The 26,852-nt window shown below is 45.5% G+C and overlaps 1 protein-coding gene across 2 annotated transcripts; it reads right to left on the reverse strand.

The window, feature by feature from the left end:
- Nucleotides 1–1,231: 1,231 nt before the first annotated feature.
- ZIC3 (Zic family member 3) lies at nucleotides 1,232–11,829 on the reverse strand (the record flags this gene model as incomplete). 2 transcript variants are annotated; one of them, XM_079765576.1, is made up of 3 exons in its annotated part: nucleotides 1,232–1,381; nucleotides 9,510–9,673; nucleotides 10,770–11,829. In XM_079765576.1, the coding sequence occupies 3 exons, from the start codon at nucleotides 11,827–11,829 to the stop codon at nucleotides 1,232–1,234; spliced, it is 1,374 nt and encodes a 457-aa protein (XP_079621702.1). The 2 variants fall into 2 exon arrangements, with proteins under 2 accessions (XP_079621702.1, XP_079621701.1); XM_079765575.1 differs by lacking the exon at nucleotides 1,232–1,381 and adding an exon at nucleotides 8,500–8,679.
- Nucleotides 11,830–26,852: the final 15,023 nt, after the last annotated feature.

Raw genomic sequence — 26,852 nt, forward strand, 5'->3', positions numbered from 1 at the left:
AAAAATCAGAGGGAGATGAGTAGTTTTTCCTTTACTTAAAAATTACAGTATCATCAGTCTACTTAGCAGAAATTTTAATAAAACTAGATCAAAAGAATCAATCACAATATATTCTATCAGGCTGCAATTTTATAACTCATCATGGAATAATCATGTCAAATAAATACAATGATGGCCACTCACAGATTAGATTACAGATGTTAAATTTAAAACTAGAACTCAAGTATCTAGTGTTTCACGAATTTCTCTCTGAAGTGTCTTTATCTTGTCTAACATTACAGTTAATTAATAACAACTTGTGTTTTAATAACACCTATATTCCATGATTTTATGAGTGTTCTAATCAATGGTTGAAGGTTGTCTGCCCCATGAACCACTTTGAGGCTTCTGGATAATATACATTTAATGTGCTATGCTGCAATGTCTCTCCTCTCCAGAGGCCTTCCTTTCTCCTGTGAGGTAATCTTCATCTTTGTCTTTCCCTCTCTTTCTCACCCAAATAGTGGTGTTCAAATGTCATTTTTTTCCTCTCCAAACTCTTTCCTCCAGTTCTTCCTTCTAATCACCCTAATCAATCCTTGACTCTAAATTCTTCCCCTGACCTCCCTAGCACCTGGTTGAGTCCCTCCGGGAAAGTAGTGAGAGCTCAAAACAGTTGATTGGGATTTGATGTGTGCATTATTCCGCACCCTAAGTTTATTGCTCAGTGAAAGCCCAGCTATATTATGAGAAATGTGAATAAAATATAAATTGTTGTCATTCAACAGATTAATCGAAGTTATTTAGGAGCTATAATTGTCACTGTAATAAAACAATAATCACAAAAATAATTTAAATGTTTTATTTAGGTCAAACAACAGTTGTAGGGATCCTGGGTATTGCTTTTTGAACATAAACATATGAAATTAATAAAACAAGCATTCATATTGCTAGTTTTCAACATGTGTGGAGTGCAGATTATTTGAAAGAGAATTTCAACAAGGTCAACACAATGCATGAGATAATACATACTGGGTAATGAAACAGACCAGTCTTCACCTCCATTGTCCAATTCATAATACAGGGTGGGGGCTTTTTTGCTTTTCATTTCACAAATGATTGCTTAACACAGACTGAATATACCAAAAGAAGAAAATAGTCTTTTTATATCTAAGGAAGAAGCTACTACTCTTAAAATGATCACTTTAAGGTAACAGACAATCAAATTGATGTGGTTTTCTTTTAAACCTCATCAGTAAATCATTTCTTGCACAGTAGGTTCGGCATTAACCCTGCATTTAGCATAGGTAGTGTTATGGAAGGCTGACTGCTGCATGCCAACATCAGTATCAAGTTCTTCATCAGGAATTAGAGACTGTCCCGGATACCAAGCAGGACAACACTGGCAAAAGAACAAAAAGTGAACTGCAGATAGCTCAAAACAGGCTACATTTACTCTTAAAAAAATTTTAATAAAATGTTACTGGGTGTTGTTTCAAATGGTAGTTTATAATAAAACATGATGGAATCTGTTATTTTTAACACTTTATATTTCAAATGGTCTTTCATAGGCTGAGTTTTAATAAAATACATTAGATAACATGTACATTCTATTAAAGATCAAATATCATAAACTTGCCATCTGGTGAAGGTTATTTTTATAGTTGCTGTAAAGCTCACATTCATCAGATTTGTAAATAAGTAGAACTGCCATCACAAAATTGTTTGCTTTGGTAGATGATTTTTAAAGAAAGATATTTCTTTAGTTTTAACAGATTTTTTTAAAAACATGAATTTCTCTAATCTTATTCAAAGAAGTTTTGATCTTGTGTTAAGTTACTATTAGTACAAATGCTCTGAACACTCCCTCATTTAAATGCTTTCTGCAAACTAAGTGTTTTTCAAGATGTAAATTTCAATAGTTCTTGTAGAAACCAAACCTCAGTGGGAAAAGCAGTGCCCTTTGGAATCATCATTCAAACAACTATGATTTCTACCAACTTATCATTCATCCAGTTTTGCAGAAATTCCATTCAATTAACTCCTCTAAAATTTGACCAGATTTTTTTCATATCAAATGATCCAAAGAACACCACAGGAATCCAGGGGAGACAGTTCACCAGTGCATCTTTAGCTTGATTTTAATTTTTTTTATTGGTGAAAGAGAGAGAGAGAAATATGCATCAATCTATTATGACCTACCCATGTACTCACTGGTTGCTTCTTCTATGTGTCATGATAGGAGATGGGACCTGAAACCTTGGTGTTTCAGGAAGATGCTCTAACCAACTGAGCTACCTGGCCAGGGCTTAGCTTGATTTTAAAGTCAATTTAAGAGACAATCTGGCTTTTTAGTTCATAAAGAGACAAACTGCCTAACCATTAGCTAAAGCTTTTTCAAGTGAATGAACTTTTCACTTTTCACACTTTTGGTACCAAGAGTTTTAACCAGGAAAAATCTCAAACCTCAGGGTTCAAGCTACAGCATGGAAAAATAAAGTATACAGCAAGCACCATCTACTTCCTTTGATCTCAAGTTGTCAATGTCAGTACCATGGTCCATTGAGGGAATTGAGGGGAGTGGCTGAACCCAGAAAGGAAACTTTACACAAGCGGGGGAAAGGGGTAAAATCCATTTGATGACAATTTCAAAACAAGTTTCCAAACTGTCTGCAGCACCCTTGACTTGAAGGAATCACACATAAGAAAAGGGCAGAAAATACTACAGAGCATGCTTATTTTAATTGCCCATGGGTTTCCAGTAAAGTACGACAACTTAAATGCATATTCCAAATTCTTGCTCCAAAGCCTTATTCTTTGTGCACTGAAAAGGAGGAAAGACAACCCCATCAATTGTTCCCTGAAGATAAAGGCACTGTTTTGTAGATTTTCCCCAGATCTGGGCCAGCATTACTAATGACCTGCCCACCCACCTGGGGTCCTCTCCAAAGTGCCTTACAGGAACTGCCCCACACCTTCAGAAGCCCAAATGTTTGACAGGGATCAGCCCAAGAAGGTTGCCTTTTCGTGTAGCTGCTGGTCTTCAAGAACACCCAACCTAAAAGAATTCGTGCTTCTTGTTTTCCTAGAGGAGCCAGATGGTTGATACCTACAATTTTTAATCCTACATTTTAGTGAATCTGCAGCATTTTTCTGCGGAGAAAAGATAAACTAAAGATCCCAGAGCAATCAGAAAGGTTCTTTCACACTTCGCATTAAGGCAGTTAGTTAAGCAAAGTTGAATGAAAGTTTCGGGATTGTGGCCTCTTTATTTTTCTTGTTAAGACCACCAGCTGTCAGAGCACACACATGAGCTTCGACAGTTCCATTTTTCATAGGCCCACGTTTAAATGAGATATGCAGAAAACGGGGTTTTGGCAAAGGTGCCTATGTGATCCGTTCATGGGCCTCTCCATTGTCCTAGAAGAGAACATAGTGTCTTTCCAGTCATTGACATTTTTAGGGGCTGGAAGGTGCTGTGGAATCCCGACCCTTGCACTATAACTCAAAATGGCATCCCCCCACCCATGGGGGTCCGGAGGTTTTAAGTCAGGACTGCAGGGTGGGGCGACCTCTGGCAGGATTCACATCCAAGTCCCCCTGAGAAACCCAACCCCCAGAAGGCTCTCAACTTCTACCTCCCAGAATGCCTTGGAAGAACTTCTTTGCTTCTGTTTTTTTTTTTGTTTGTTTGTTTGTTTTTTGTTTTTGTTTTTTAACAATTTTGCGTTTGGCCGCCACGACCCACATTCTCCCGTGAGGCCTGAGAGCTGGGAAATAACAAGGGAGTTTAAACCAGAAGACAGTTTTTCAGCCAGCCATCTGAGCTTTGCTGCGCTCCGCGGGGGTTCGCATAAAGCCGCCACGTTCACGACTCGAGAGCCGCCCCAAAACCAATCCCCCTTTTCCCACACGCCTCTCTTCTCTTCCCTCCTGGCTCAGTGGAGGCCGCATCGCTGCAAATGCGCTTTCAACTACGGCCCCCACCACCTCCCAGCAAAATCCGACCTAACGGCTGCGGAGTGTGCGCCTGCGCCGGGGGAGGGCCCGGGAGTGGTGAGGGGGTGGCGGGCCCCCAGCCGCGGCTAGAAAAGGCAGGAGCGACGGGGAGCGGGGGAGGGGTCCAGGCCCGGTCTGAGCCTCCTCTTTCCTCCCAGCAGGTCCTGGCTCCGGCCCTGGCCTGGCTCTCACATGTGTGCGCTAAAAACTCACTTCAAAGTCTGTTCCCCGCGAGGTGACAGCCTTTCGTGCGGGCCGCCAACCAGAACCGGGCCTCTACACCCCTTCCAATCCCTAGCACTGCTAAGAGATTAGAAGGCCAAGGGAGAGGACATTCGTTTAAGAGCCCAGGGAACTAGGAGCAGTTTTCGGGTGTACAAGTACCTCCCTCCGTCGCCGCCTCCCACCCCCACCTTAAGAAACTGAATGGATGACAAAGTTTGTGGCCTACGCTACGCAGTGGCCTTCGGAGCTCACCATTGTTTGGGCTCGTATTGACCCCAGGTCCGGATTAGGCAGCGACTGATTCCTGCTTTACAGCCCCGTCAGCCTAATGAGGCCGGGAGGCGATGGGGCGCGAAGCGTTCTCGAAGCCGGGGCGACCGCCGGCTTACGGCCGCCAAGGGCCCTGTAGGTGGAGGTCAAAGGGTCAGCGGGCCAAGACCGCAAGAGAATTGACCGGAGGAAATGAGGTCCCTTTTCCTCCCTCCTTCCCGCCCCCCCCTCCCCCCGGAGCTTCGGCTGGGACTTGCAAGAACTTGATCCGGATAGGGAACCTGGGTGCTCCGACTTCCAGAAAGTTTGGTCTCATCGCGGGGCAAATCCCGACTAGAGACTTGAGCCTTCAGAGTAAGACAGCCCGAGAGTAAACCATCCTAGCTGCCAAACAGAGAACAGTTCTTCAGGGGATCGACACGGCGGTGGAGATTCTTTGAGAAACTTAAGTGGAAAGAGCCCCTTAGACTTTTTTTGTTTGTTTGGGGGGAGGGTATAGGGGGAGAGGAGAGGGAGCCAGGGGATAAGAAGACAGCAGGCAGCCAGAAGGGGGGAGGGGCAAGGAATCCTGAACACAACTTTCCTGGAAGGCTTAGTGAGCAGAGGCTGTCCGCGTTGGCTCTCAAACCCTCGAAGTTGCTAAGACTGCCTGCCTCGCTTAGCCTGGATACTGATCTTTAACCTTACAAACTGAATAAAGGCCAATTTTCTGTCTGCATGGAAACATACACTTCCCCCTTCCAGGCCTAACAGTGGAAATCTTAAGCTAAATCACCTATTTTGCAAGGTAATGGACTTTTAACAAAGATCTTACCATAACAAGAATGAAATTATTGGTATGTAATAATTAGAGGCCAAATGACATTCATGTTTTCCAGCTGATCCATCTTTAGGGTTGCAAGGTTTTGTTTGGGAGGGGGAGCTTATTCTTTAAAGATATTTCCTGAAAATTCATGTGTAAATGTGCATGCCCAGAGTCAAATTATAGGAAAATCTGAAAAGTTTTCTACTAAAATAAACTTTTCTTTGCAAAAAATGACAAGAGCAAACGACATAGACTATTTGACAAATATGATGCTACATCCAAATTACAGGAAATTGTGTATAGGGGTAAAACTTTCACATTATCTTAATATTGGTTTATCATCATTGTTAATTGCCAATTTTTTTTTTCACTTAGGACACAATGCTTTATTTTAAAGTTTTTGGTAGAATAATTTCAAGCTTACTCAGGAAAGATGTAACTCTTACTTATGCCTCCTAAATAGATATTTAATATATGTAAGGGGGGAGAATAAGCTAGTTTCTGAGAGAATTTTGATTTGAACCCATCACTCTACTCCCATTTAAGATTAGGTTTAAGTTTGGGTGAGGGTAGAAAAGTAATTCATGAAGAAAACAGTAAACTGTTCAAGTTCACTGAATGTTTCAGAAGAAAAACACTATTTAGACTTCAGTTTGAATATATTTTCAGTCAGTCTTATGAATATACACTTTCTGAAAATTTGCTGAGCATTTAACACACTCTTTGATTTGGAGTAAAAGAAAAATCCTGAAATAGGAATTTGATCCAGCACTCTCAATGTCAAGGTCAAGACTGGAATGTCTGGGGTAGGAGTTGTATGGTATACTGACCAGGGTACCTGCTCATTATTTGTGAAGTCATCCCAATCTCTGTTCATGGCATTCAGGCCCTTGCCTTCTCTACTGGTGGAGGAAAGTGAAAAAGAAAAAAACAAACGGAAAAAAAAAAAAACCTCCACAAACAAACAAAAATCACACCCAAAGCAATTTGCAATTAGAAACTATGAATAATTAATTGTCTGTTGATAAACATCAGTAGATAACTTAAAATAGACTGCTTCAACTGTATCCAGGGAATCAAAATTTCTTTTAATCATCAGTTCTGAGCATTTCAATTTAAGGTTAATTTATTTAAACATTTAAAAATTCAGGCACCAAATACAAAAAATGTTATAACATAAATAAGATGTGCCAAGACTTTATTTCTTTAAAAATAACAATAAACAAAATTCTAGAATTCAAAATGATTATGTATAATACCAAATTGACTGCCACCAAACAACCTAGATCACTTCCCCTTCAAGAGAAGGAGGGTACTTAAGCCTATTCATTACATTTCTAAATTCTTTACAATTCCTTATCTCCACCATTCTATTTACTGATTTGCAAACTGGTTATTCATGCAGAGATTGGGCTCTCAATATTAAACAGCACCCTAAGTTAGTAAAAGAAGTCTTAATTCTCTACCCACTCCAACCTGCCCCCCCCCCCCGCAAATAGTAAGCAGTTTCTTTTTTATATAACTGTGAAAATTGTCCAAATGAGTTGCTTCACTAAAGATTAAATGGATTGTTAATATTTTATTACAAAGCAAACAACCATTTTTCATTATTATTGATTTTAATGGAAACAATGCTTTTAACATCTTTGCCTACAAACCACGAACTTTAAAAATACACATTTTGCAAATGATTTTTCTTTCCATAATATAATTTCAGAACTGCTGCAGTTATTATACCACTATAAAAAGGTTATGAATAATTGTGAAAATTATGAATTGAGCTATATACAGCAAAACAAATCAGACTTTGTCTTCCCAAATTGTAAATGGACTATGGTTTATTTTTTAAGAAGCACTTAACCATAAGTAAGCAGGCTCAACTGGCCTTACTCATCACCACTGTTTCAGATGTGCTTACTTTTAAAAATATATAGATAGCTAGATAGATTTTATAGGCAGATTAGGTAAGTCATAGATACAAACATATATAGGTATATGGGTAATCTCTCAATAGAATAGATGGACATGCATCCTGCCGAGATGTTCATTTTTATGTAAGGTAATAAAAAAGTAAGGGACATAAAACTCATTAGGTTACCTCATGTGTATATATGTAGGGCAGGGATGATTAAATCCAGCTTCTCAGTCTTTGAAGTACAAGATTGAGATGTCATGGCCACTAACTGAATTGATCAGTAATATTTGATTTGCATGCCGAAAATTGGGGACAAGCACATTTAAACTTGCAGTTAAAGAACCATCTGAACTAGAGATAAAGAAAGGACGATCTTACCAGATGGAAACTGACACTGTAAGTAATCCATACCTCAGTAGAAAAATAATTTAACAATTAAAAAAGGGATCTGAGTTATAAATACCAACAGACAAGATTCATTTGCTCGAATCTCCTCTTTTTAGGAGGCTGTTACAAAACAAGAGAAAGGAGTCAGTGGTTCAAAAATTGTAAATTTTGTTCTTTCAAAACAATAAAATTTAATGCTAAAGCAGTTATAATCAACAGCTGTACAGAATTTGTTAGAAAACACTTATCCATAAATATTGTTCAGTTCCCGGCACTTGTAACAATAATTAAATTACAACGATAAATATGGCATTAATGGGTATGTATTTACAAAAAAAAAAGTTATTACAAAAGGCAACTGTATACTAAATGTCACAATCTGTGTAGAGTAACATCACATCCTCAGCCTGAAAAAAATACTGACCAACAGTTTTGACCCCATTAGACAAAAATACATTCACAAAAGTAATGCTTTGAGGAAAAGTTCAAGACATAACAGGACTTTGGCACAGTTTAAGACTGTGAGAGTTTAAACAATCACCACTAAGGCGAAGAATCAGCTTAACATCACCACCACCAAGCCTTCTATAAATTCCTCTCAAAAAACAGGACAAGTGTTAAAATGAACTGAAAAAGTTTAGGGATGGGGTATGCAGAGAGCAAGAGAAAGGAGAGAAAAAGCAGTGAAAATATATATTTTTTTAATCTTTCAAATGCCAAAACATATTTCCTAATCCTGAGAAAGGGCATGCCTACTTTTGGATCTTACCCAGAAACCTTCCTAGACAATTACAATTAACAAGATGTTGCCCTATATATGGCCTCTTGCCTTAAAACTCCATTTCCGTTTGATTGGCCTCAGTTTTCTTTTTAAAATGCATTTGGTCCATTTTATGGTTAACAGGGTTTGTGTTTGTCCTCAGACGTACCATTCGTTAAAATTGGGAGGAAGTCCAGGGTTGTGGCTGGTGCTAGTTTGAACTGCAGAAGGGGGTTTAGTGGTATCTTTACTGTTTGCAGAAGCTATAGCGGGTGGAGTGGAAGATTCATAGCCTGAACTGGCAGCAGGGGAGGAATCTGACCCTTGAGATTCATGAACCTAAAATTAACATGTATATATTATAATGAATATAATTCCAACCGGCATTGTGCAAGCATATACAAGAGCAGAATTCGAGCACAGTAAGAGCAAGACCGCCCAGTGTCCCACTTAAAAGAGAAACGCTGCTGATTTCGTTGGCTTGTTTTTAATTTCCATATTACCGATGTCTAGAAACCCTGGGGATGTTCACCAACAGTTTTATTCCTAATATTGGCATGTGGAAAAGGGACAAAGCTCTGTATTATTCATGCTCCTTCAAAAGTGCTTTCTCCGCGGATGGAGTGGGATAAGCACTTGGTCTTTGGGGCCACATAAAATATTCCGGGTCCAGATTTCACCAAGCCCAGTTTGGCTTGGGAAAGCAGGTACAGAGAAAAGTGGCACAGGCGCCCCAGGCGCTGCAAGGTCTCAGACAGCGTCACAGAAATCAGACCTTGCTTCTGAGCCCTATTGTTTTATGGAAAGCCAATGAACCACCCACCCCCGGGTTCGGCGCCGGCACTCTAGCACTCTAGTTTCCCACTGCGGGCTGAGCGAGGAAGAGGCGACTGACCGCCGAAACCTCAAGCCCCGGCGAGCTCGTTTAGAGCTTCTCAGTAAACAACTGATTGTCCACCCACCCCCCGCCCGCCCCGCTCCCTCCTCCTCCCCACAGTGCTCTCCCCCGCCCCCTCTGGGTTCCTAAATATGGGTTCAAGGTGTCATCGCTGGAGCAAATGGGATTTGACGTGGAGGATACAGGGTTGGTAGCGCGGGCGCTTCCATTCCGCGGCCGGGTGTTGGGCCTGTGTTTATAAACCGCCGACCGCTAATAAAGAGGTAATTACCTTCATGTGCTTTCGCAGGGAACTAGGGTGCGTGTAGGACTTGTCGCACACTTTGCAGATGTAGGGCTTGTCCGAGGTGTGCACGTGCATGTGCTTCTTGCGGTCGCTGCTGTTGGCAAAGCGCCTGTCACATCCTTCAAATTCACATTTGAAAGGTTTCTCACCTGCAAAAGGCAAAAATGCAAAGAGGGGGAAATATGGTCAGGCCGGGAGCTTCTTGGAGCGGAGCAGCGGGAGACCGAGCGCCCCGCGATCTTCCAGGAGAGGGAGCGCCGACTGGGCGCGGCTGTAGCATCTCTTTTCCCTGGAGAAAAACGGAGTGCTGGTTAAGCCTACTGGTTTGGGAGTGGTGCGCGGGGTGGGGCAGGGCTGGCGGAGAACTTGCGGATCCCTTTGTTCTTGCTCAGGATAGGAAAGCACCAGGCTCCTCCAAAGTTTTCCCTAAGTTGTGGTTCCACCCTACCCAGCCCAGGGTTCCCAACGCGCGGCCAAATTCTGCCACTGCCTAGTGGATGTAACCAATCCCGGGCGGGACAGTGAACCGGGACGGACAATCCCATTCAGTTCCTTCTTTGTACCTGTTAATTTGCCTTTTTCAAATGCAGCGATTTTGCTAAACTCAGTATTAAAAAGCTTGGTTCGTCGTACTTAACGTTCAAAACGAAAACTATATAAATCCAGGGACTCCAGACAGTTTACAAGATGTTCTGAGCAAGCCACGAAACTGTGATGCCTTTTCTACGTTAGCTTTCCTCCCGTAGGACTGAATTGAACCTGGAACTCCAAATAAAAATAGTTTGACAAAAGTATCAGTCATTTAATTAGGAGATGTGCCAATCACGGGTAAAAAAGAGCGGAAGTAACCGAAAGTTAGCTTTCATTAGCATTTCTATGGTTGCTTTTCCCGAATGTGTGCCGAAAGCTAAATTGCTTGTAAGCAATAGGCTCTCAACACATTCGTAGTCCCTTCCTAGTAACCCAGAAAGGGAGACAAAAAGAGGCGGCGCCAGTTTGTCCCCGGGCGCGAGAAGGTTCCAATTAGTTCCAAGGACCACAGAGCAGTCTGCCCGGGAAGTTAGAAGTAGGCAAAAGCGCCATGGGGCGTGAAAGGCGAGAGATGGAGGGACACTGACAACCTTCCTTTCCCAAAGGCCCTAGAGGGGCGCCGCCCCTCTATTTGGCCATCACCCCTCTCGCTGTACATGGACTCCATGGCACAGTGCGGCGATGAATCCCGCGTCCGCCTCCCTTTACCCTTACCTGTATGGGTCCTCTTGTGGATCTTGAGGTTCTCGGAGCGGGCAAAGATTTTTCCGCAGCCCGGGAAGGGGCATGGGAAGGGCTTCTCGCCCGTGTGCACTCGAATGTGGTTGACCAGTTTGTACTTCGCCTTGAAGGACTTGCCCTCGCGGGGACACTCCTCCCAGTAGCAGACGTGGTTGTTCTGCTCCGGGCCCCCCACATGCTCCATGGTGACATGTGTCACCAGCTCGTGCATGGTGCTGAAGGTCCGGTCGCAGCTCTTCTTGGGCCGGTTTAGCTGAGCTTCGTCGACCCACTTGCACGACAGCTCCTGTTTGATGGGCTGCCGCATATAACGGAAGAAGGCGCCAGGCCCATGGTGGGCCGCCACGTTCACGCCCATGTTCATGTTCATGGGGCTGTAGTTAGGGAACTGCGCGCCGGCCGTATAGGGGTCCGTGCGCGGGCTGGCTACCGCGCGGTACGGGTCCGCACGGCCAAACAGCTCCCCGCGCAGCCCCAGGTGGACTTGATTGTTGTCCATGTGCCCGGTAGGCGACGGGTGCCCGGTGGTCTGCTCATGCAGCCCGGGAAAGAGCAGGTAACTTGGTGGTTCGGGAATGCCAGCTGGAGCGTGCAGACCACTCGCCGAACCAGCGAAGAGCGCATGCTGCCCACCACCCGAGGCAGCCTCGCCGAGCCCGGAGCTGCGCTGGCGGAACAGAAAGTCACGCGTGGAATTGAAGGCGGCGGAGGCGGCACCGCCATAGCTGGGCACCTGGCTGGTGTGGTGATGGTGGTGGTGGTGGTGGTGGTGGTGATGGCCCAGGGCGTTGGCGTAACCCGAACCCTGTGGCATGAATGCAGAACTCTGTCCAGAAGATAGATCATGAGCCGCGGCGGGGCTCAGCTTGAAGGCAGCAGCAGCGGCTGCGGCGGCGGCGTGGGGAGAGTCTCCGAAGGGACTCAGCCCCATGCTCGCCGGCTCGCGGTTGGGCATCTCGTGGTGGCGCGGCGCGCCGAAGCTGCCCACTCCCAGCCCGGGGAACTGTGGGCCTCCGTCCAGGAGCATCGTCATGGGTGGGTGGGGGGGCGTTCTGGGCACTGGCGATCCGGCTGCAATGAGCGACGGAGCGGGCAGAGGAGATCTCCGAAGTGCTGTAGTCGGAGAGGGGTGGCGGCAGTTGGACACAGCCGGGAGACCCCCAAGGCAGTACCAGGGGCTGCAACTTTCCGTCGCTGCGAGTCTCCTGCAGAAGGATAGGAGGGAGGAAGGGAAGTAGAGGGAGCTGGAGTGGGGAGGAGGGGGGAGGGGAAGTGAGGAGAAAGATTCTGGGACTAGATCTGGTTTAACAAACTAACAGGCGCGCACAAAGAAAAATAAGCAAAATAACAAGTGGAGGGCGGAGTTTTCTAATCCTGTCCCAGGCACCCCTCCTCTCCCGGAGAGCACAACCGAGGGGCCAAGAGGCTTCCTGCACACGGGCCTCCGGGCTGGGCTGCGCCAAATAGCAGAGCCGGCTCACGGCCAGCGGGCGGCAGCGGACAGGAGGCAGGCTCGGTCCGCACTGCTTGCTGCGCGAGTCCCAGCCTCTTCGCCTCCAGAGTAATGTCCTTGGACTGATAAAGTCAATCACTCACTCCTTTCACATAAACCTAGCGGGAGGCCGCGAGGCGCGCGCCAATGGGGAACCAGCTGGCGCCCGGTCACCTGACCCCCGGCCCTGCAGCCCATTGGCCGCCGCCACACTGATTGGCAGCGCGGAGTGGGGAACATGGCAGCCTCCTCCAAGCGACCGCCTCTGATTGGGCCTTGGCCCGGCGCTTGGCAGGTGAGGCGGCTGCTGCCGGGCGCCCGCGAGTGGGCTTGGCCAGGCTTGCGCTGCTGTAGGGAACTGGAACCAGGCTCCAGCCAACGACCGGCGGGGCGGAGCCTGGCCTCTCCTCCTCTTCACTCCGTCCTGAAGCGGGCAAGCACCCCTCTCGCGCGCTGAACCTGCTTTGACCAAATGAACTCTTTGCCCCTCGAGGATTGTTCCTCCGTCCGAGCGGTCCCTCACCACCCCGAGATTGAGCCTCCTCATAGGCTGAAGGGCGCCTATCCCGAGGGGGGCGCAGCAGTTCCAAGCTCAAGGCCCACTAGGTGCGCCCTCCCCACACGCCACTATGGGCTTTGATGGTCTAGAGACTCCGGACTGAAGCTGTCCAGCTCACCGTCTGTGCCCTGAGCTGCTGCTGCCTCCAAACAAGGAGAAACGATTACAATTACAACTGATTCTCTTCCCTCTGAACCTAGCGTTGAGTCTTTAGTTTGTGCGTAATGGCTATATTTGCCGCTCCCCCCGCTTCTCCCACGACACACCAAACACATATAACACAATAAACACACGCACACAGCCAGAGACATGCACGCAACACAGTAAACACGAACACACCACACACACACAACTAAACAGTAAGCGCACAACTCAGTAAAACAACAAGCTACAACAAAACTGTAAACAGACACACAACAAAGTAAATACACGCATTTAACACAGCAAATGCACACACAAATGTTAAATATGCACAGAATACATTTAGCCGATGTACACAAAACATGCACACAAGAAAGTAAATACACACATTGCAAAGTCACTAAACACAAACAGGATCCGTGCAGTTCTCAAACCACAGGACTAATTAGCTTCGAATTCTCAACATTTTCAAAAGCAAACGTTGGGGGCCAGAATGAAGACTGGGAAGTAAAAATTTACCCCCTTGGAACAGCTAAGACTTTGCTCTCTTTTACTTCTACACGGAGCAGCAAGTGGACTTCTTACCCCTCCAGGGATTTACTTTCCAGGATTGTATGCCGGATCACTACCCACTTCTGTCTGGTGCAAGGTCTTTCAGACCAGTTCAGACAAGGCTATAAATCCACTTTTTTTTTTTTTGTCTCGCAGGGCATTTGCAAAGAATGCAGGAGAGTGAGAGTGGAAAGAAAAGGCCGAAAAAACGATGGCTGTGATTGTCACATCCCTAACAGGGCCAAGCCCCAAAGTCTGAACCTTGAGGCTGCCTCGCAGCCTGGCCGCCATCTCTCTGTAGGAAACAACATCTGATCAAGTTCAGAGGCGCTTGGAGAGACGGCCTCAAGCAGCGCTTTATAAACTGCAGCCTTTCACTTCCTGCCCCCCCAATCCGCCTGGCCCAGCCAACACTTTACCTTTCTCAACCCGTTTGCTGGGGGAGAACATACTGGTTGTACACTTACCGTAGTAACCCCCTCCCATCAAACTCGCCCCAGTTCTCCCTCTACATCCAGAGCTCTCTCCTGAGGTTGGAAGGTGAGTTCACTGCTAACTGAAATTACTACGTTTACTGAGAACTGGCTCACCAAGAATGGTTTCAGTGGCGCTCAGCAGAGGGTTTCTTTGGGTGGGGAGAGGGAGTGGGGTTCGCAGAAGAACAAATACGCTTAAATCATGCAAATGAATTCCCTGGAGTCAGTTTTACAAAAAGGGAGAGTCGCTTTTCTTTCTTTTTCTCCTTTCTTTTCACTTCCCCCTTTATCTTCTCCTTTCCTTTACCTTTCTTCACCTCCCATTTACCCGCGTGAACCCTAGGACGGTGGTTGGTTTGCAAAGTATGAATTTCCTCACAGTGCCTGAGGAGAGCGATTCTCAAGGCTCGGGGCGGGGAGGCGGTGGCTGTCGAGCCCTAGCTGGCCCAAGGGTTTCCGGGTAGCACTGCCTGGTATCCCGAGAACCAGGGGCCTTGCGCCTTTTGGGAGTCAGGGCGGGCAGTCAGGCGAGAAAAGAGGGGGCTGAGGAAATAGGGCAAACCATGGAGCCCAGTTTGCTCCTTTGTGGGAAGGGGTCCCGAGCGCTGTGCAGGGGGATGTTGCCGCCGTAGACCTACCGGTTGTCCAGTGTCCGTTTTGATATGGCCACATTCCGATAATTAATTGCCTCCAACACGTGCTCTGTAGTCACTGGAACAAAAAAGGCATAATTCAATTAGATCATCAACCGAGAAGTGGGGAGGGGATATGCTTGTTAAGGGGCCGATCTGAGGCAGTTCAGTCAAGCCAAAACCCCGGGCGGGGAGCCCTTCCAGGGGCATCCCGACCCAGCCAGAGGGTGCTACCCTGAGGGGGTGTCATCGCTCCGTGGGTCGCAGGGACCCCAGATCCCCCTAAAAGGACGAGTCGGGTGGCTTTGTGAACAGTAAGGCAGAGGCAGGCCATTTGGAATTCTATTTCGGTTGGTTTGGGTCAAGATTTCCTTTTGGAGGAGGGAGAACCCTGACCCTTGAAACACGATAGAAAGCGAAATATCTACAGATACAGCAAGTTATCACGTGAAAACAAAGCAGCTGCCCGCAAACCACTCCCGCGAGTCAAGAATAACAATGGGAAGTTTTCCTGATTACCTGCAGCCCCCACCCGTTACTCGATTTTCGGAGGAGATCCTAGGAACAACTTCGGGGGACAGGGGGCTTTAGGGAGCTGAATCTGAGAGCAGATTGGTGCCTGAAAGAGGAGAGCACAGAAAAGTTTTTCCTGCACACAAGCTGGAGCAAGGCAGAAGAGCGCTCCAGTTTCTTCGTTTCTCAGGTGGGGAAAAGACTCACTGGGCTGGGCTGGGCAGAGCTGGACAGCTTGAACCCAGGGGTCCTGGTTCTTATTTTATGCTATAACCCACGCTCTCTTGGCAGCTTTGACTTACTGGGGTTTGCATGTGTATTAGGCAGGATAAATTAACTAATAAATCTGTTTTTTGCATCCCTCAGTTGTATGTGGTCTGGTCTAAATATCCACATGTCTGTATGGATAGGAAATATAATGGGATCTTTCCCTCACACTGAGTTCAAACAGTAAATAGGAAAAAAAATGATTTATTTTCATACCCAAATCTGAAGCAATAAATAAAATCAGAGAAACTGATCATTGCCAAATAAGCAAAGCTTTTGAGCCGGAATTTTGAAATTCATCTTGGAGAAGCCGGAGGGAAGCAGAACGTCCAAAGCGGCAGGAAGGACGGTTTCTCTGTATAACACAGTACCCCACGCTGCATCACTTTTCTCTTCACTCCAGCCTCCGAAAAACCAAAACACAGTCAGCACGTTGTGTTATCATGCAGGATTTCTTTCTAAACACATTTTCTGTGGCGGACATGAAATTATTCTAAATCGGAGACCTGGCAATTTTCTTTAAGTCCAAGGGAAACACTGCGGTCTTTTCTTCTGTTTTGTATTTAGAAAAGACTTGCAATCTAACACTTGCAACATTTTAAAGACCCTTTAAACCCAGCAAGCGGATTTCCGCTCTGCCAATGTTTCCTGATTTATTTCAATAAATGAATCTTTGAATCCAGGAAGGGAATTATTCCAAGACACTGAATTTGGTGCCCCTGCCTCCTCTTTGGGTAGCACAAAGTGTTTCTCGTTGAAACAGGTCCTTGAAACTCACCATTATTGCCAAGTTTTAAAATGATAAACCACACTTTCTTTACATAAATTCCCACCCTCCCTCCAGAGTCACAGTTCCTTTTTAAAAGGAAAAACTGCAAATCGCATTAAAAAATGAAAGGGGAAGAAAACTGGGAAAGGAATGCGTTTTTAACTCCTCTTTATTTTTATGCTAAGATAAAGCTCTTAATTGGTTTCAGGGGCTGAGCTGAACTCTCTCTGGAGCTCAGGGACCCTTGGGACACACTCGCCAAGGGCTCATTTGGGCTCTAGGCTTTATCTACTACATCAGAGTTTTCACCGTAATCCTATCATTTGACAAATATTTTATAAGTTCTAAATACCTTTAAAATTCAATATAGAATAAACAAATAGATATTGTTAATCAACTCTTTTTTAAAAGTCTGTTTTTTTTGGGGGGGTCAATCAGGAAAAAAAGGAGACATGTAATATTTGAAATAATTTTTTTAAAGTCTGTTTTGCCTTTGTCCTCTGCAGTCCAAGGCATATCGCTGCCCAATGTAATGAAATGCAAACCGGATAGGAATGAGACATTTTCATTGTACTTGTCAATTACAATGAAAGGTTAAATCTGGAGAAGAAGGGCAGGGGTTGAACTAGAATTACCAGAATCCAGTTTGGGATTATGAAGAGAAACCTGGAAACACAGGAAATGGAGCAAAACCCTAGGAGGTGGACAGAGCTCAGTAACCAGCCAAGTCTGGGTGCCAGGCTCCTGGTGAGGTGCGGTCCTGGCCAGCCAGGTCCTGCTACTAGTGAGTACCTTTATTACTTTGGGAGTGCCTAGATGTTAGCCTCCAGAGTCTAAAGAACACTGGCAGTGGCTCTGAGTACCAGAAGTCACAATGGAAGAGGACTTCCCTTTCCTTTCGGAGCAGAACCCCTTTTAGGTGGAGATTGCCCAGTCAAGGAAAGATGGAGACCCAGGAAGAGAAAGAAATATGCAATCATGCATTTGATTTGTGTTTATAAGTTTTCCCCAGTGACCTGAAGAGGTGGGGTAAGGAGAAGGGATTTGGGGTGTGAAGCTTGCCTAACATTCTGGATCACACATTTACCCAGGACCCCAAGTTCCATCAAGCTGTAAAATGCTCCATTAGTTCTAAAATATAAATTATTTCGGCTCCAAAACAAGTGGAGAGAAACATTTGACTCTCCTGAGATACTTTCTCATTCAGTTCTCTGCCTTGAGACAGGATCTTGCTCCCAAAATTATCTCTGGACCACATAGTTGTTCCTGGCAGTGACTCTCATCCTTGCTGTCTAGATCTGTCAAGCTCCATTTCCCTAGTTTGGGCCTATTTCACCATTCCCTCTTCCTCCTCCTTTCCTCTCTGGGGCAGAGACTACATTACCTGAATTATCTTCTCTTTTGTCCAAATGGAGAATGAGAATTACACTTAAAAAATGCTGTCCCCAGCCCTTTCAACTCCCAAGGAAGATTTTGTAATTTGTTTTTGCCTTTGGTTTGGAGTCACTCATTTAGTTCTTTCCTAGTTGGGGGATGGGAAGGAAGGTCTTTCATATTAAAACAAAGCTTGTATGCCTCCCTTTCCCCCATGTTCTTTCCTCTACTCCACCCAAACAAGTCAGAATGGGGTGAATTAGAGTAACCTCTAGTTTGAATGTGCTTTGACAACTTCAAGCCAAATCTGGCACATAGCCTATTATATTTGTATGACTCCAGGAGCCAAGAATGTGTATGTGTTTTAATCTTTAAAGGGTTAGAAGTAGAAAAAGAAGGAGGAGAAGAAGGAAGGAGTGGGGGGAGTTTATGCTAGAGAGATTTAATGTGTCCCACAAAGCCTAAAATATATTCTATTTGACCCTTTATAGAAAAAGTTTGTCAACCTTTTGACTAGGATTGGACTGCAGCCTCAGCAGAGGCTAGGCATTCTTAACTGGTGGGCTTTATCCACCATCACTTTTCAAGCTTCATTATGTATGACACAATTTTTTTTAGTCTCACTACTCAATTATTTCTGAGGATAACTTTGGCTTTGAAGAAAGGCAAAAAGTAAAGAATCAAGGGAGGATGAAGATGTGGGAGAAAGAAGGGACAAAGAGAGAAAAGAAAAGGAGTTGTGAATATCTCAATCTGTGACTAGGAGACCTCTGACCCTGAAGGTGGTTTTATTGTCTTTCTTCTTTGGCTACAGATACATAGTTTATTGACCATTTCTGCATGACTGAGACCTGAGGGACACTTCCGGGGCCAAACCAAGCAAGGCATTTGAGTCCAGACTAAGGAGGATGGGCAGCCTGCCTCCAGGAAGCCCAAGGGAAGTGACCCCAATTCTCCAGGCCTGAGAGTAGACTCTTCCCCAATTCAACTGCTTCTCTTCAGTGAGGGCCTAGAGTTCACCCATCTCCTCATTCTCTCCCAGAAACACTCCTCTTCCTTTTTCCCACAGATAAACGCCATCAGCCATTATATTTGGACAAGGATTTTAGGATTCCTACCTAAATGCCCCTCCTTTAAACTATAAGAATAGGTTAATATAAAGATTCCAGTGTACTCCCATCAACCCGCTTGGCCAGCTACTGACTTTGCTTATCCTCTTAGGTCTGCCCCCCCCCACACACACACACACTCTTTCCTCCAGAACTCTGGCCCTATCAGGAATTTCTCTTTAAGGTTACATTTCCCCCTGCCTTCAACCCTTGTCCCCTCAGATTGAGCTTTGGTAGATTACACTTCACCTAGGGTTTTCCACTGGTGCCATTTATGGAAAATCAGCTTGGGGACCAGGTCACACCAGCAAGGCCAAGAAAAGAAGGCAAGTCCAAGAAAGGTCTGGGTGACATTCCTGTTCTAGTTCAGTGAGGGTGCCATTTCTTTTCAAGAAAGCTAGGAGCCATCTTGGTGAAAATGTTGTGGAGGACATGAAATTTAAAGGAAGCCCCCTCCTGGCACAGCCTACAGAAACCTTCAGCTCTTGGAAGGCAGTAGAACTCAAGAATTATCACCTTCTGGTGTTGTCCCACCTCCTAGGGTCCTGCCTCTCCCTCAGAACAGGCCCTTAACCTCTTGAAGGAAGCTCTACCAACTACAAGGTCTGCTACACTGGAGACGTTGAAGACCCATTCAGTGGGAACCTTGAAGTCCAACACATTGCAGGTTGAAGTCCAGTGTATTAATCTTTTGCCACCCCATCAAAATCAGAGGTTGGGGTCTTCCTTGTGTATCCTTTCTAATTTGTTCAGCCTCTGTGCATCCAAGGACACCTTCCCTTCCTCCCGTAGTCCAAATTCCACGCTGCAACTCTAGCCCCTAAACTTCTATGCCTTGCCCTCTCTCCCCTTGTTTCCTATTTAACAGACAGTCCTTCAAGTATCAAAGAGCCTGATTTGAGCAAGAACACCCTAGATGGGCCCTTGAGGACAGTTAACAGGAGTTCTTGGAGCCTGTGTTCTCTGCCCAGCCCTGTTTTTCTCTTGACCTCAACACACAGGCTCAGTCAATTCCAGCTATGCAGAAGCCCCTCTGCAGGCATCCAAGGCTAAAGGTCAAGTTTTCCTCAGGACCAAGGGCCTCTTGAAGCACATCTTATCAGGAAACATATTTTTCTCCTCCTGTTTCCCCACTCCATCACAAAGTTCTCAATAGAGGTTCTTATCTATCTGCCTATTAAATGAAGGGGGAAAAATCAGAGGTTGGGGTCTTTCTTGTGTATCCTTTCTAATTTGTTCAGCCTTTGTGCATCCAAGGACACCTTCCCTTCCTCCCGTAGTCCAAGTTCCACGTTGCAACTCTAATACCCTTTCCCCACTACTTCAGTACTAGGCCAAACCTACCTAATTTCACTGGCCTCAAGAACACTCCAGAAGACCCCTCTACTCCCATAACCTAAATACCCCTTTTCCACTTTACAAAAAGCTCAACATTTTTTATCTCTTACCTCTTCCTCCTTCTTCCTGATGTAGCCTTTAGCCTCTAAGTATTTCTGAAGCCAAGGTAACCTCCACTGCCATCTCAGGGGTTTATATACCCCTTAATCACTGACATTGTTACCCATTTGTCTGTCCTCCTGAGTCTGTAAAACACCCCCTAGAAGTGGAGGAGGACCCTTTTCCTTTATGCACACTAAAAGCTCTAAATTCAGCCTGCTCATTTATATTTGTGGTTCTCAATTAGATAACTAAATTGCAATGTCTAATTTTCTTTTTCAGATGTCACACTTCAAATTTGGGAGATTTGCCTATCTTCTCCCCTAGAAGCAAGAGAGTTTCCAACCTTGGGAACCCTGGCTCCAAATTGGAATCTCCTGAAAATCTTTGAAATATTCAGGTGCCAAGACCTACCACAGAGCTTCTGACCCACTTGGTCTAGGGAGGGGTGCCATATTACTATTTTTAAAAGCTTTTCAGGTGATTTTAATAAGGGAATTGCTAACCTAGAATAGGTCAACATCTGGAGCCCCTTTACTCCCACTCTGCAATCTTTCCAGGCTTACATTATTAGCCCTGGCATCACTACCCAAGTCTAAGATACACCAACTTGATATGCTCTGAGATTAAACTTTGGGTCCCGCCCTAGCCAGTTTGTCTCAGTGAATATAGTGTGGGCTTGTGAACTGAAAGGTTCCAGGTTCGATTCAGGTCAAGGGTACATGACCAGGTTGCGGGCTTGATCCCCAGTAGGGGGTGTGCAGGAGGCAGCCAATCACTGATTATCTCTCATCATTGATGTTTCTGTCTCTCTCCTTCCTCTCTGAAATCAATAAAAATATATTAACAAAAAAAAATAAATAAAAAAAACCTCTGGGTCCCCACTCCAGACTGCTATCCCTATCTGTTCCCTTTGCCCACTAGTTGTTCACATGAAGAAAATCTTCACCTTCAACTCCTGCCTTCTCTGCATTCTATGCCTTTCCCATGCCCTGGTCTGAGATGGAAGGAACCAAGAGCTTCTGGTCAATAAATGGCTTGTTCCTGGGCCTTGTCCCATTTGTTTTTATTTCAACTAAAAAGATGCACATTTGCTGTTATAGAACAAAATGTCCACTGGACAACAGTGAGGGATGGAGCCACTTGAAGAAAAGGGTTTTTCCAATACCACTTACCTCTGTCTTACTCAGTCTAGTCTTGATCTCCTTCCAGAACAAAAGGGAGAAGGAAATGAAAATGGGGAGGCATTTCCTCTCACTTGGAATTGCCTCCTAGGAATATGTTTTTTGCTGCTCCCCTCCCACCACAGGTGGACTCCCAGGACTGGTGAGGGAGACCTTATACCTCTCAGGTTCTGGATAGTTACAAGGAACAGAGCTGTCCAGAGATCATACAATTTGGTTCAGGCTCCAGAGACATCTCTCTGAATTTGTGGAAGGCAGAAAGAGATGGGAGAAAAATGAAGCTGCAGAGTGATTTGAAACTTAACCTGTTTTTTCTTAGCAAAACATTTTTTTATAAGACCAATACATTAGCTGATTTCCTCTATTCAAAAAAATAATTATAGTTTGCCTGCTACATTCAAGACACTGTGTTAGGTATTGTGGAGGAGATATAAGTAAATAATATCATGACTGAGTCATGCACATAACCTATAAACATATTAACACCGGTAAAACAATGCTATGATTTGAAGTGTTAGAATAAATCTTTCATGAATATTATATTGATTGTTTGGGGTAATTATCAGAGCTTCTTTATCATTTTTTAAAAAAATGATGCTTGGTTATGTCTTTTATAACCCAGATATGTTACCGGAGTTTACTGGGATAAATACCCAAATGAAACTTTTACAGAAAAGTTTATCTTTTCATGATCAAGAAATAAACCAGCTTGACTTAATTATTTTCCCAATCTGGGGAGTGGCTTCTTCCATCATATTCTACTTTTGTCCTCTTCTGCAATGTATAGTCTTCCAGATCAAGGACTTCATTTAATATTGCTTATATTCTGACTCTTTAAAGCATTTTTTAAAGATCACTAGGTAACAATTTGAGACTTATTCTTCTTCTTAATTTCACAATTCCATATCTCCCTAAATAGACATACACAGAAAAGGCTAGCTATGGGAGAGTGATTTATATCTCAGTTCCATATATGAGCTTCATTTCTTGAGCTATGTTGTCATTCTGTAGCTGTGGTAGTTTAAAATCATTATTTTGAGTGTAATGCTAAAAAAACTTGGGAGGCAAACTGCTCCAGAAGCTGGCTTGGCACTACTCTACCAGTCATCATATATCATTTAATTTTGTTGATTGCTTTTATAATGTAGGTCCACCACAAATAATTTAATGAAAGACAAAGAGACTTTAAAGGGAAATATAATGGAGAAAACATATTGTGCTTATACTCTGTGATATTAATTTTTTGAAATCTGATTTCTAACCACATATTAAATGAGTTATTTTGATTATTATACAATGATCTTTGCAGTTGTTTTAAAAGTTCCACCCAACATACATGCTGCTTATGTGTCTTATTACATGGAGAGTGTGTACAAAATTTTAAAAGAAGTCCTATTAATAAAGAGCATAAATTTCAGACATTTACACAAATCCCAATGTTTTAACTCCAATACTTAAAAATATTTGGTGGGAGAAGTAATGAATCTTCTTTCCCCCAAGAGAGGCAACACTGCAAAGCTCTTTGCCTAATAAAACAGGCTGCACAGATATTCGCAGCTCAGCCTGCTTTCTGTCTCATCTCCTTGAATGGAAAGGTGTCAGAAGGAAGTTTTCCTCTTAGCAGAAGATAGAAAGGAGTCATCCCAGCCCTGTGGTGGCTGCCCTCATCTCCATCCTCCCACCAGGCTGAAACTCTTGATTTTCATTCCTGGTTTCAGTAGAAGGAACAAATTTGGACAGGAAGGGAAGTCTTACGGCCAATCCACCAATTTTGTGGATTGTGTTCTGGGGTTTGTCTAGAAAGCCAAATCTGTACATCTTATCTTCCCCCTCACAAGATTCCACAGATTTATATATTGTTTTCTGATCTTGCCAACCGAATGAACAAATAATGTCCTATGAGTTTAAGCCTACAACATACCTACCATCACTACCTGCCAGCCTGAGCAGCAAATATTGTTGAGAGTGCTGCATGGGTTGGTTCAGTGCCAGGCTCCATGACTGTGCTGAGACTGAAGCCAGGCTGCTGTCATGTGTGGGAGGGAGAGGTTGGTTATAGGTGGAGCTTAAGTCTGTAGAGCTTCCCAAGAACCCAAGAAGTAAGCTTGTATGTAGTGTGTGTGTGTGTGTGTGTGTGTGTGTGTGTGTGTGTGTGTGTAAATTAGGCCTTGCTTAGACTCACACCACATCCTACCATTATTTCTCCCTCTCCTTCCTTGAGGCGCCACTTAGGACAGCGCCTGAATAGCCAGCGCTTTCAGTGAGTTGATGCTGGCGAAGTCTCTTCCTGTTGGTTAGGAATCAGAGGGTCCTTATTTTGGGGCCCAGGGAGGGCGAAGTAGCGGAAGTCGAAAGCCAGTGAGTGGACAGAGACACCAGAGCTCATCTGGTGCCTATCGTTCCCCGGCCCCAACCTGGAAACCAGAGAGGGCCTGCGGAGCAGGAACGTGGGCTGCTGGCAGAGGCCCGGCGCAGGGCGGGTGGAGATGGGCGAGGCGGGGTGGTTGTGGTGGGGACGGACTTGAAGCCCCAGGGGTGGGGGAGGGGACTGAAGGTTGGCGCCTAGCCGAGCTACTCCGACAGCCTCAGTTATATTCGGTTCCCTGGAGGGAGAAACCTCCTCCCCTTCTCTTCTTCTTCCCCTCCTTCTTCTCTGCCTCCTTGAGACTCTGGCGTCCCGTCGCTTCCCGAAACACCAAAGCCTCAGCCTTCTGATTATGGCCCAGAGAACACTGAGGCCTCCAGCTCCGTTTTGGGGTCGGGCAGACTTTCCGTTTCCCCTAAAGGGAACCAAAAGGCTCAGCGTCTCGCCTCCCTTCCTGATCCGCCGCTGCTCAAGAGGGACTGTTTAATTAAAGGGGAAACTGCAATGTATACCTCAGATAAAAGCAACTCGCAGAATAAACTAATTAAAACATCGTCTTTACAACACATTTTATTTCTCTCTCCCTTTTTTTAAAAAATCTTTGCTGTGTTTTAAAGAAATGTCATCTCACCATAAAGCAAGCGGTGAAACGCTATTTCCTTATAGTTTGCGGCGCTTTTCAAAGGCTAGTGTGATATATTTTAGAAAAGGGATCCCGCTGTGAAAGCTTGCGTGTCTTCCCTTTACCAAACTAAGCTCTTGTCAATCACACGGAGCCCGGTCCAATCACTGAGTTCCTTTTTGGAAAGCAGCTCATCCCGCTGTGCTTTTATACCGCGCTCCGCAGCCTGTTTTGATGCATTTTTACCAGCACGTCCAGGGAAATGAATGATGAGGCCTCGGACAGTGGAGGCCTAGCTTCCTGAGCTCTCTCTCAGCCTTAACCGGGCGCCGCTGTATTGTGTGCTGCCCACGCTTTATCATGTGGTGGGCACTTCTCTGGGGTATCCCGAAGTCAACTCTGGTCAATGCCGGGGACCTGACTTATCATGGCCGAGCGATTGCTTCCAGCCGGCAGCCACTGGCCTGGATCCCCTCATTAGCCTCTCTCCTGGCCAGTCTGCTCCGGTAAAGCAAGACCCAGAGCAGCCTGACGCTGCACCTCCACCATGGGGAGTCATGGGGCCCCTTAGGATGCGCCTTCTCTCCAGGCGAGTGGTGGAGAAGAGTCAGAGGCATTAGACCCCAAGAAAGAGGTGTCTCTATCTTGCCTTGCCAGGGCTTAGGATAGGGCGTGGGTATCTAGCAAACAGCAGCTTTTCCCCCCCTCCCTGTTCCATCATACCCAGAGGTTCGGGGGACTTCCCTAGCCTTCCAAGAAAGGCCGTTCTCCCCCAGAGGGGCCACAAAATGACATAGACCCCGGCAGCGCTTGCAGAACCGTAGTTCTGAAACAGAGACCCAGCTAGAGACGCCCACTGGTAGGACCGAATCTACAATTCCCCAGTGGGGACCGTTACTGGCTTAATGGACCACGGAGCCTGGGGCAGGAACGGGTGGCCCTGAAAAGCAAAGTATAAACGGCCTATGCCCGCGCCTTTCCTGGATGCAAGAAAAGGTTGGCAGGAGCCGCCCAGCTCCAGAGTCCCACAGATCTCTGTTCCCCCTCCCCCAATCCCTTCTCTTTAGTTAGCCTGCTTTAGGATTGAGGGAGCTTCCCACCTGGAAGTTTTTGATTTTTACATTGGCTTCCCAGCTTTGGGAGGTGAGACAAGGGAGGAGGCTTTGTGGTTCTCCTTTCCACTGCCAGAATCCTTGCCTGCTTTTGTTTCCAGTTCCATTTCAAACCTGAACCAGGAGAGTGAGAATTAGCTAAGGTCTCAGGGAATGAACACGTGTGAGGTTTATGCGTTTATAGAATAGACCAAATTCTGCATTTCGAAATTATCATCCAATGTGAGCCATCCATCCATTATTCCACTCTGCTTTTATCTGTCTCTGACTCTCCCTTGCACACTAATACTTGTATCCGATTACATGCACTCTCCCTGCTTGAGTTCAATTTCCACAGGACTAGACACCTCCTCCCTCCAGCGTCCAGGCACAGCTCTTTCCATCTCTGGCCAATCACTTACTCTAGCAATCCCCAAAGGATGTATCATTTGTTGGTCTAGGTCGTGGCCTGGGTGCATCCGAGAGCCAAGGGCAAGGGGAAGGAAGAGATCAGCTCCCCAGAATTTTTGCTAATTTCCTAAGCTCTCGCTCGTTGGAAGGGAAATTATTGCCCACCCGGTGCTTCTCTGGGCTCTCCTCAGTCTGACCCTAAAATGAGGGAACAAGAAATCCCAAGCCTCCCTTACAGCCTTTCTGGGTCCAGGTCCATGCGGTTGGGACGTTGATCAGCTGGAATCCTCACCCAACCCTGCCTGGTTCCCAGGGGCTCCCCTCATCTTCTCTTCACGGCATGGCTCATGAAGAACAGGCCCTGTCAGTTGGTAGTTTCTTTGGAGTTCCCTCCCCAAATTTGTGCACTTGGGGCCTCAGGGTGAAAGAGGGTCGTCCACCCTCCCTGCGTTAAGGAGGAAAGTTGCTATTGCCTGCTGCACCCAGGGAGGTCTGAGGAGTCTGTCAGGGAGCCTGCCTCAGGTGTGCTCCCCTTCTGAGCTGTGTAAGAGAAAGGGTGGGGTTTTGCCACAGCCCTAGGTAAAGTTTGTAAGTAAAAAAGTGACCCAATTGCAAGCACCGGGGCCCCTCAGGAACTTGTACATTATGGAATACAGGAACTAGAGGTTTCACCAGCCTTGGTTTAGCAAGTTGAAAGGGTTGAGATTTTGCTGTGTCTCCTGGACCAATCTGGTTTCAGTCTCTGAGGGGCAGATCACATGGAAATTTCTGAAATGTTGGGAGCAATAGGGAGCTGAAAAAATTTTTGATATACAGGTAGTTCCAAATAAAAAATCCTGAAATGGATTCTTTTGATGCAGAGAACTATTTTTTGTCTCCCTCAAACACTAGGTTATTACCCTTTTTAAATATTGCATTGTGCTCTGGGGATAGGGGCGATCATTTACGTTTCTATTTCCAGGCACAACGCAGTTCAAGTGTGAACTCCATGGCTGTAATAGGCGGTTATCCAACAGTCTGACAGGGAGATGAGCACTTACACGCTCCAGGGCAACATGCCAT

This window comes from Cnephaeus nilssonii (assembly GCF_951640355.1).
Source record: "Cnephaeus nilssonii genome assembly, chromosome: X".
NCBI classification, from domain to species: Eukaryota; Metazoa; Chordata; class Mammalia; order Chiroptera; family Vespertilionidae; genus Cnephaeus; species Cnephaeus nilssonii.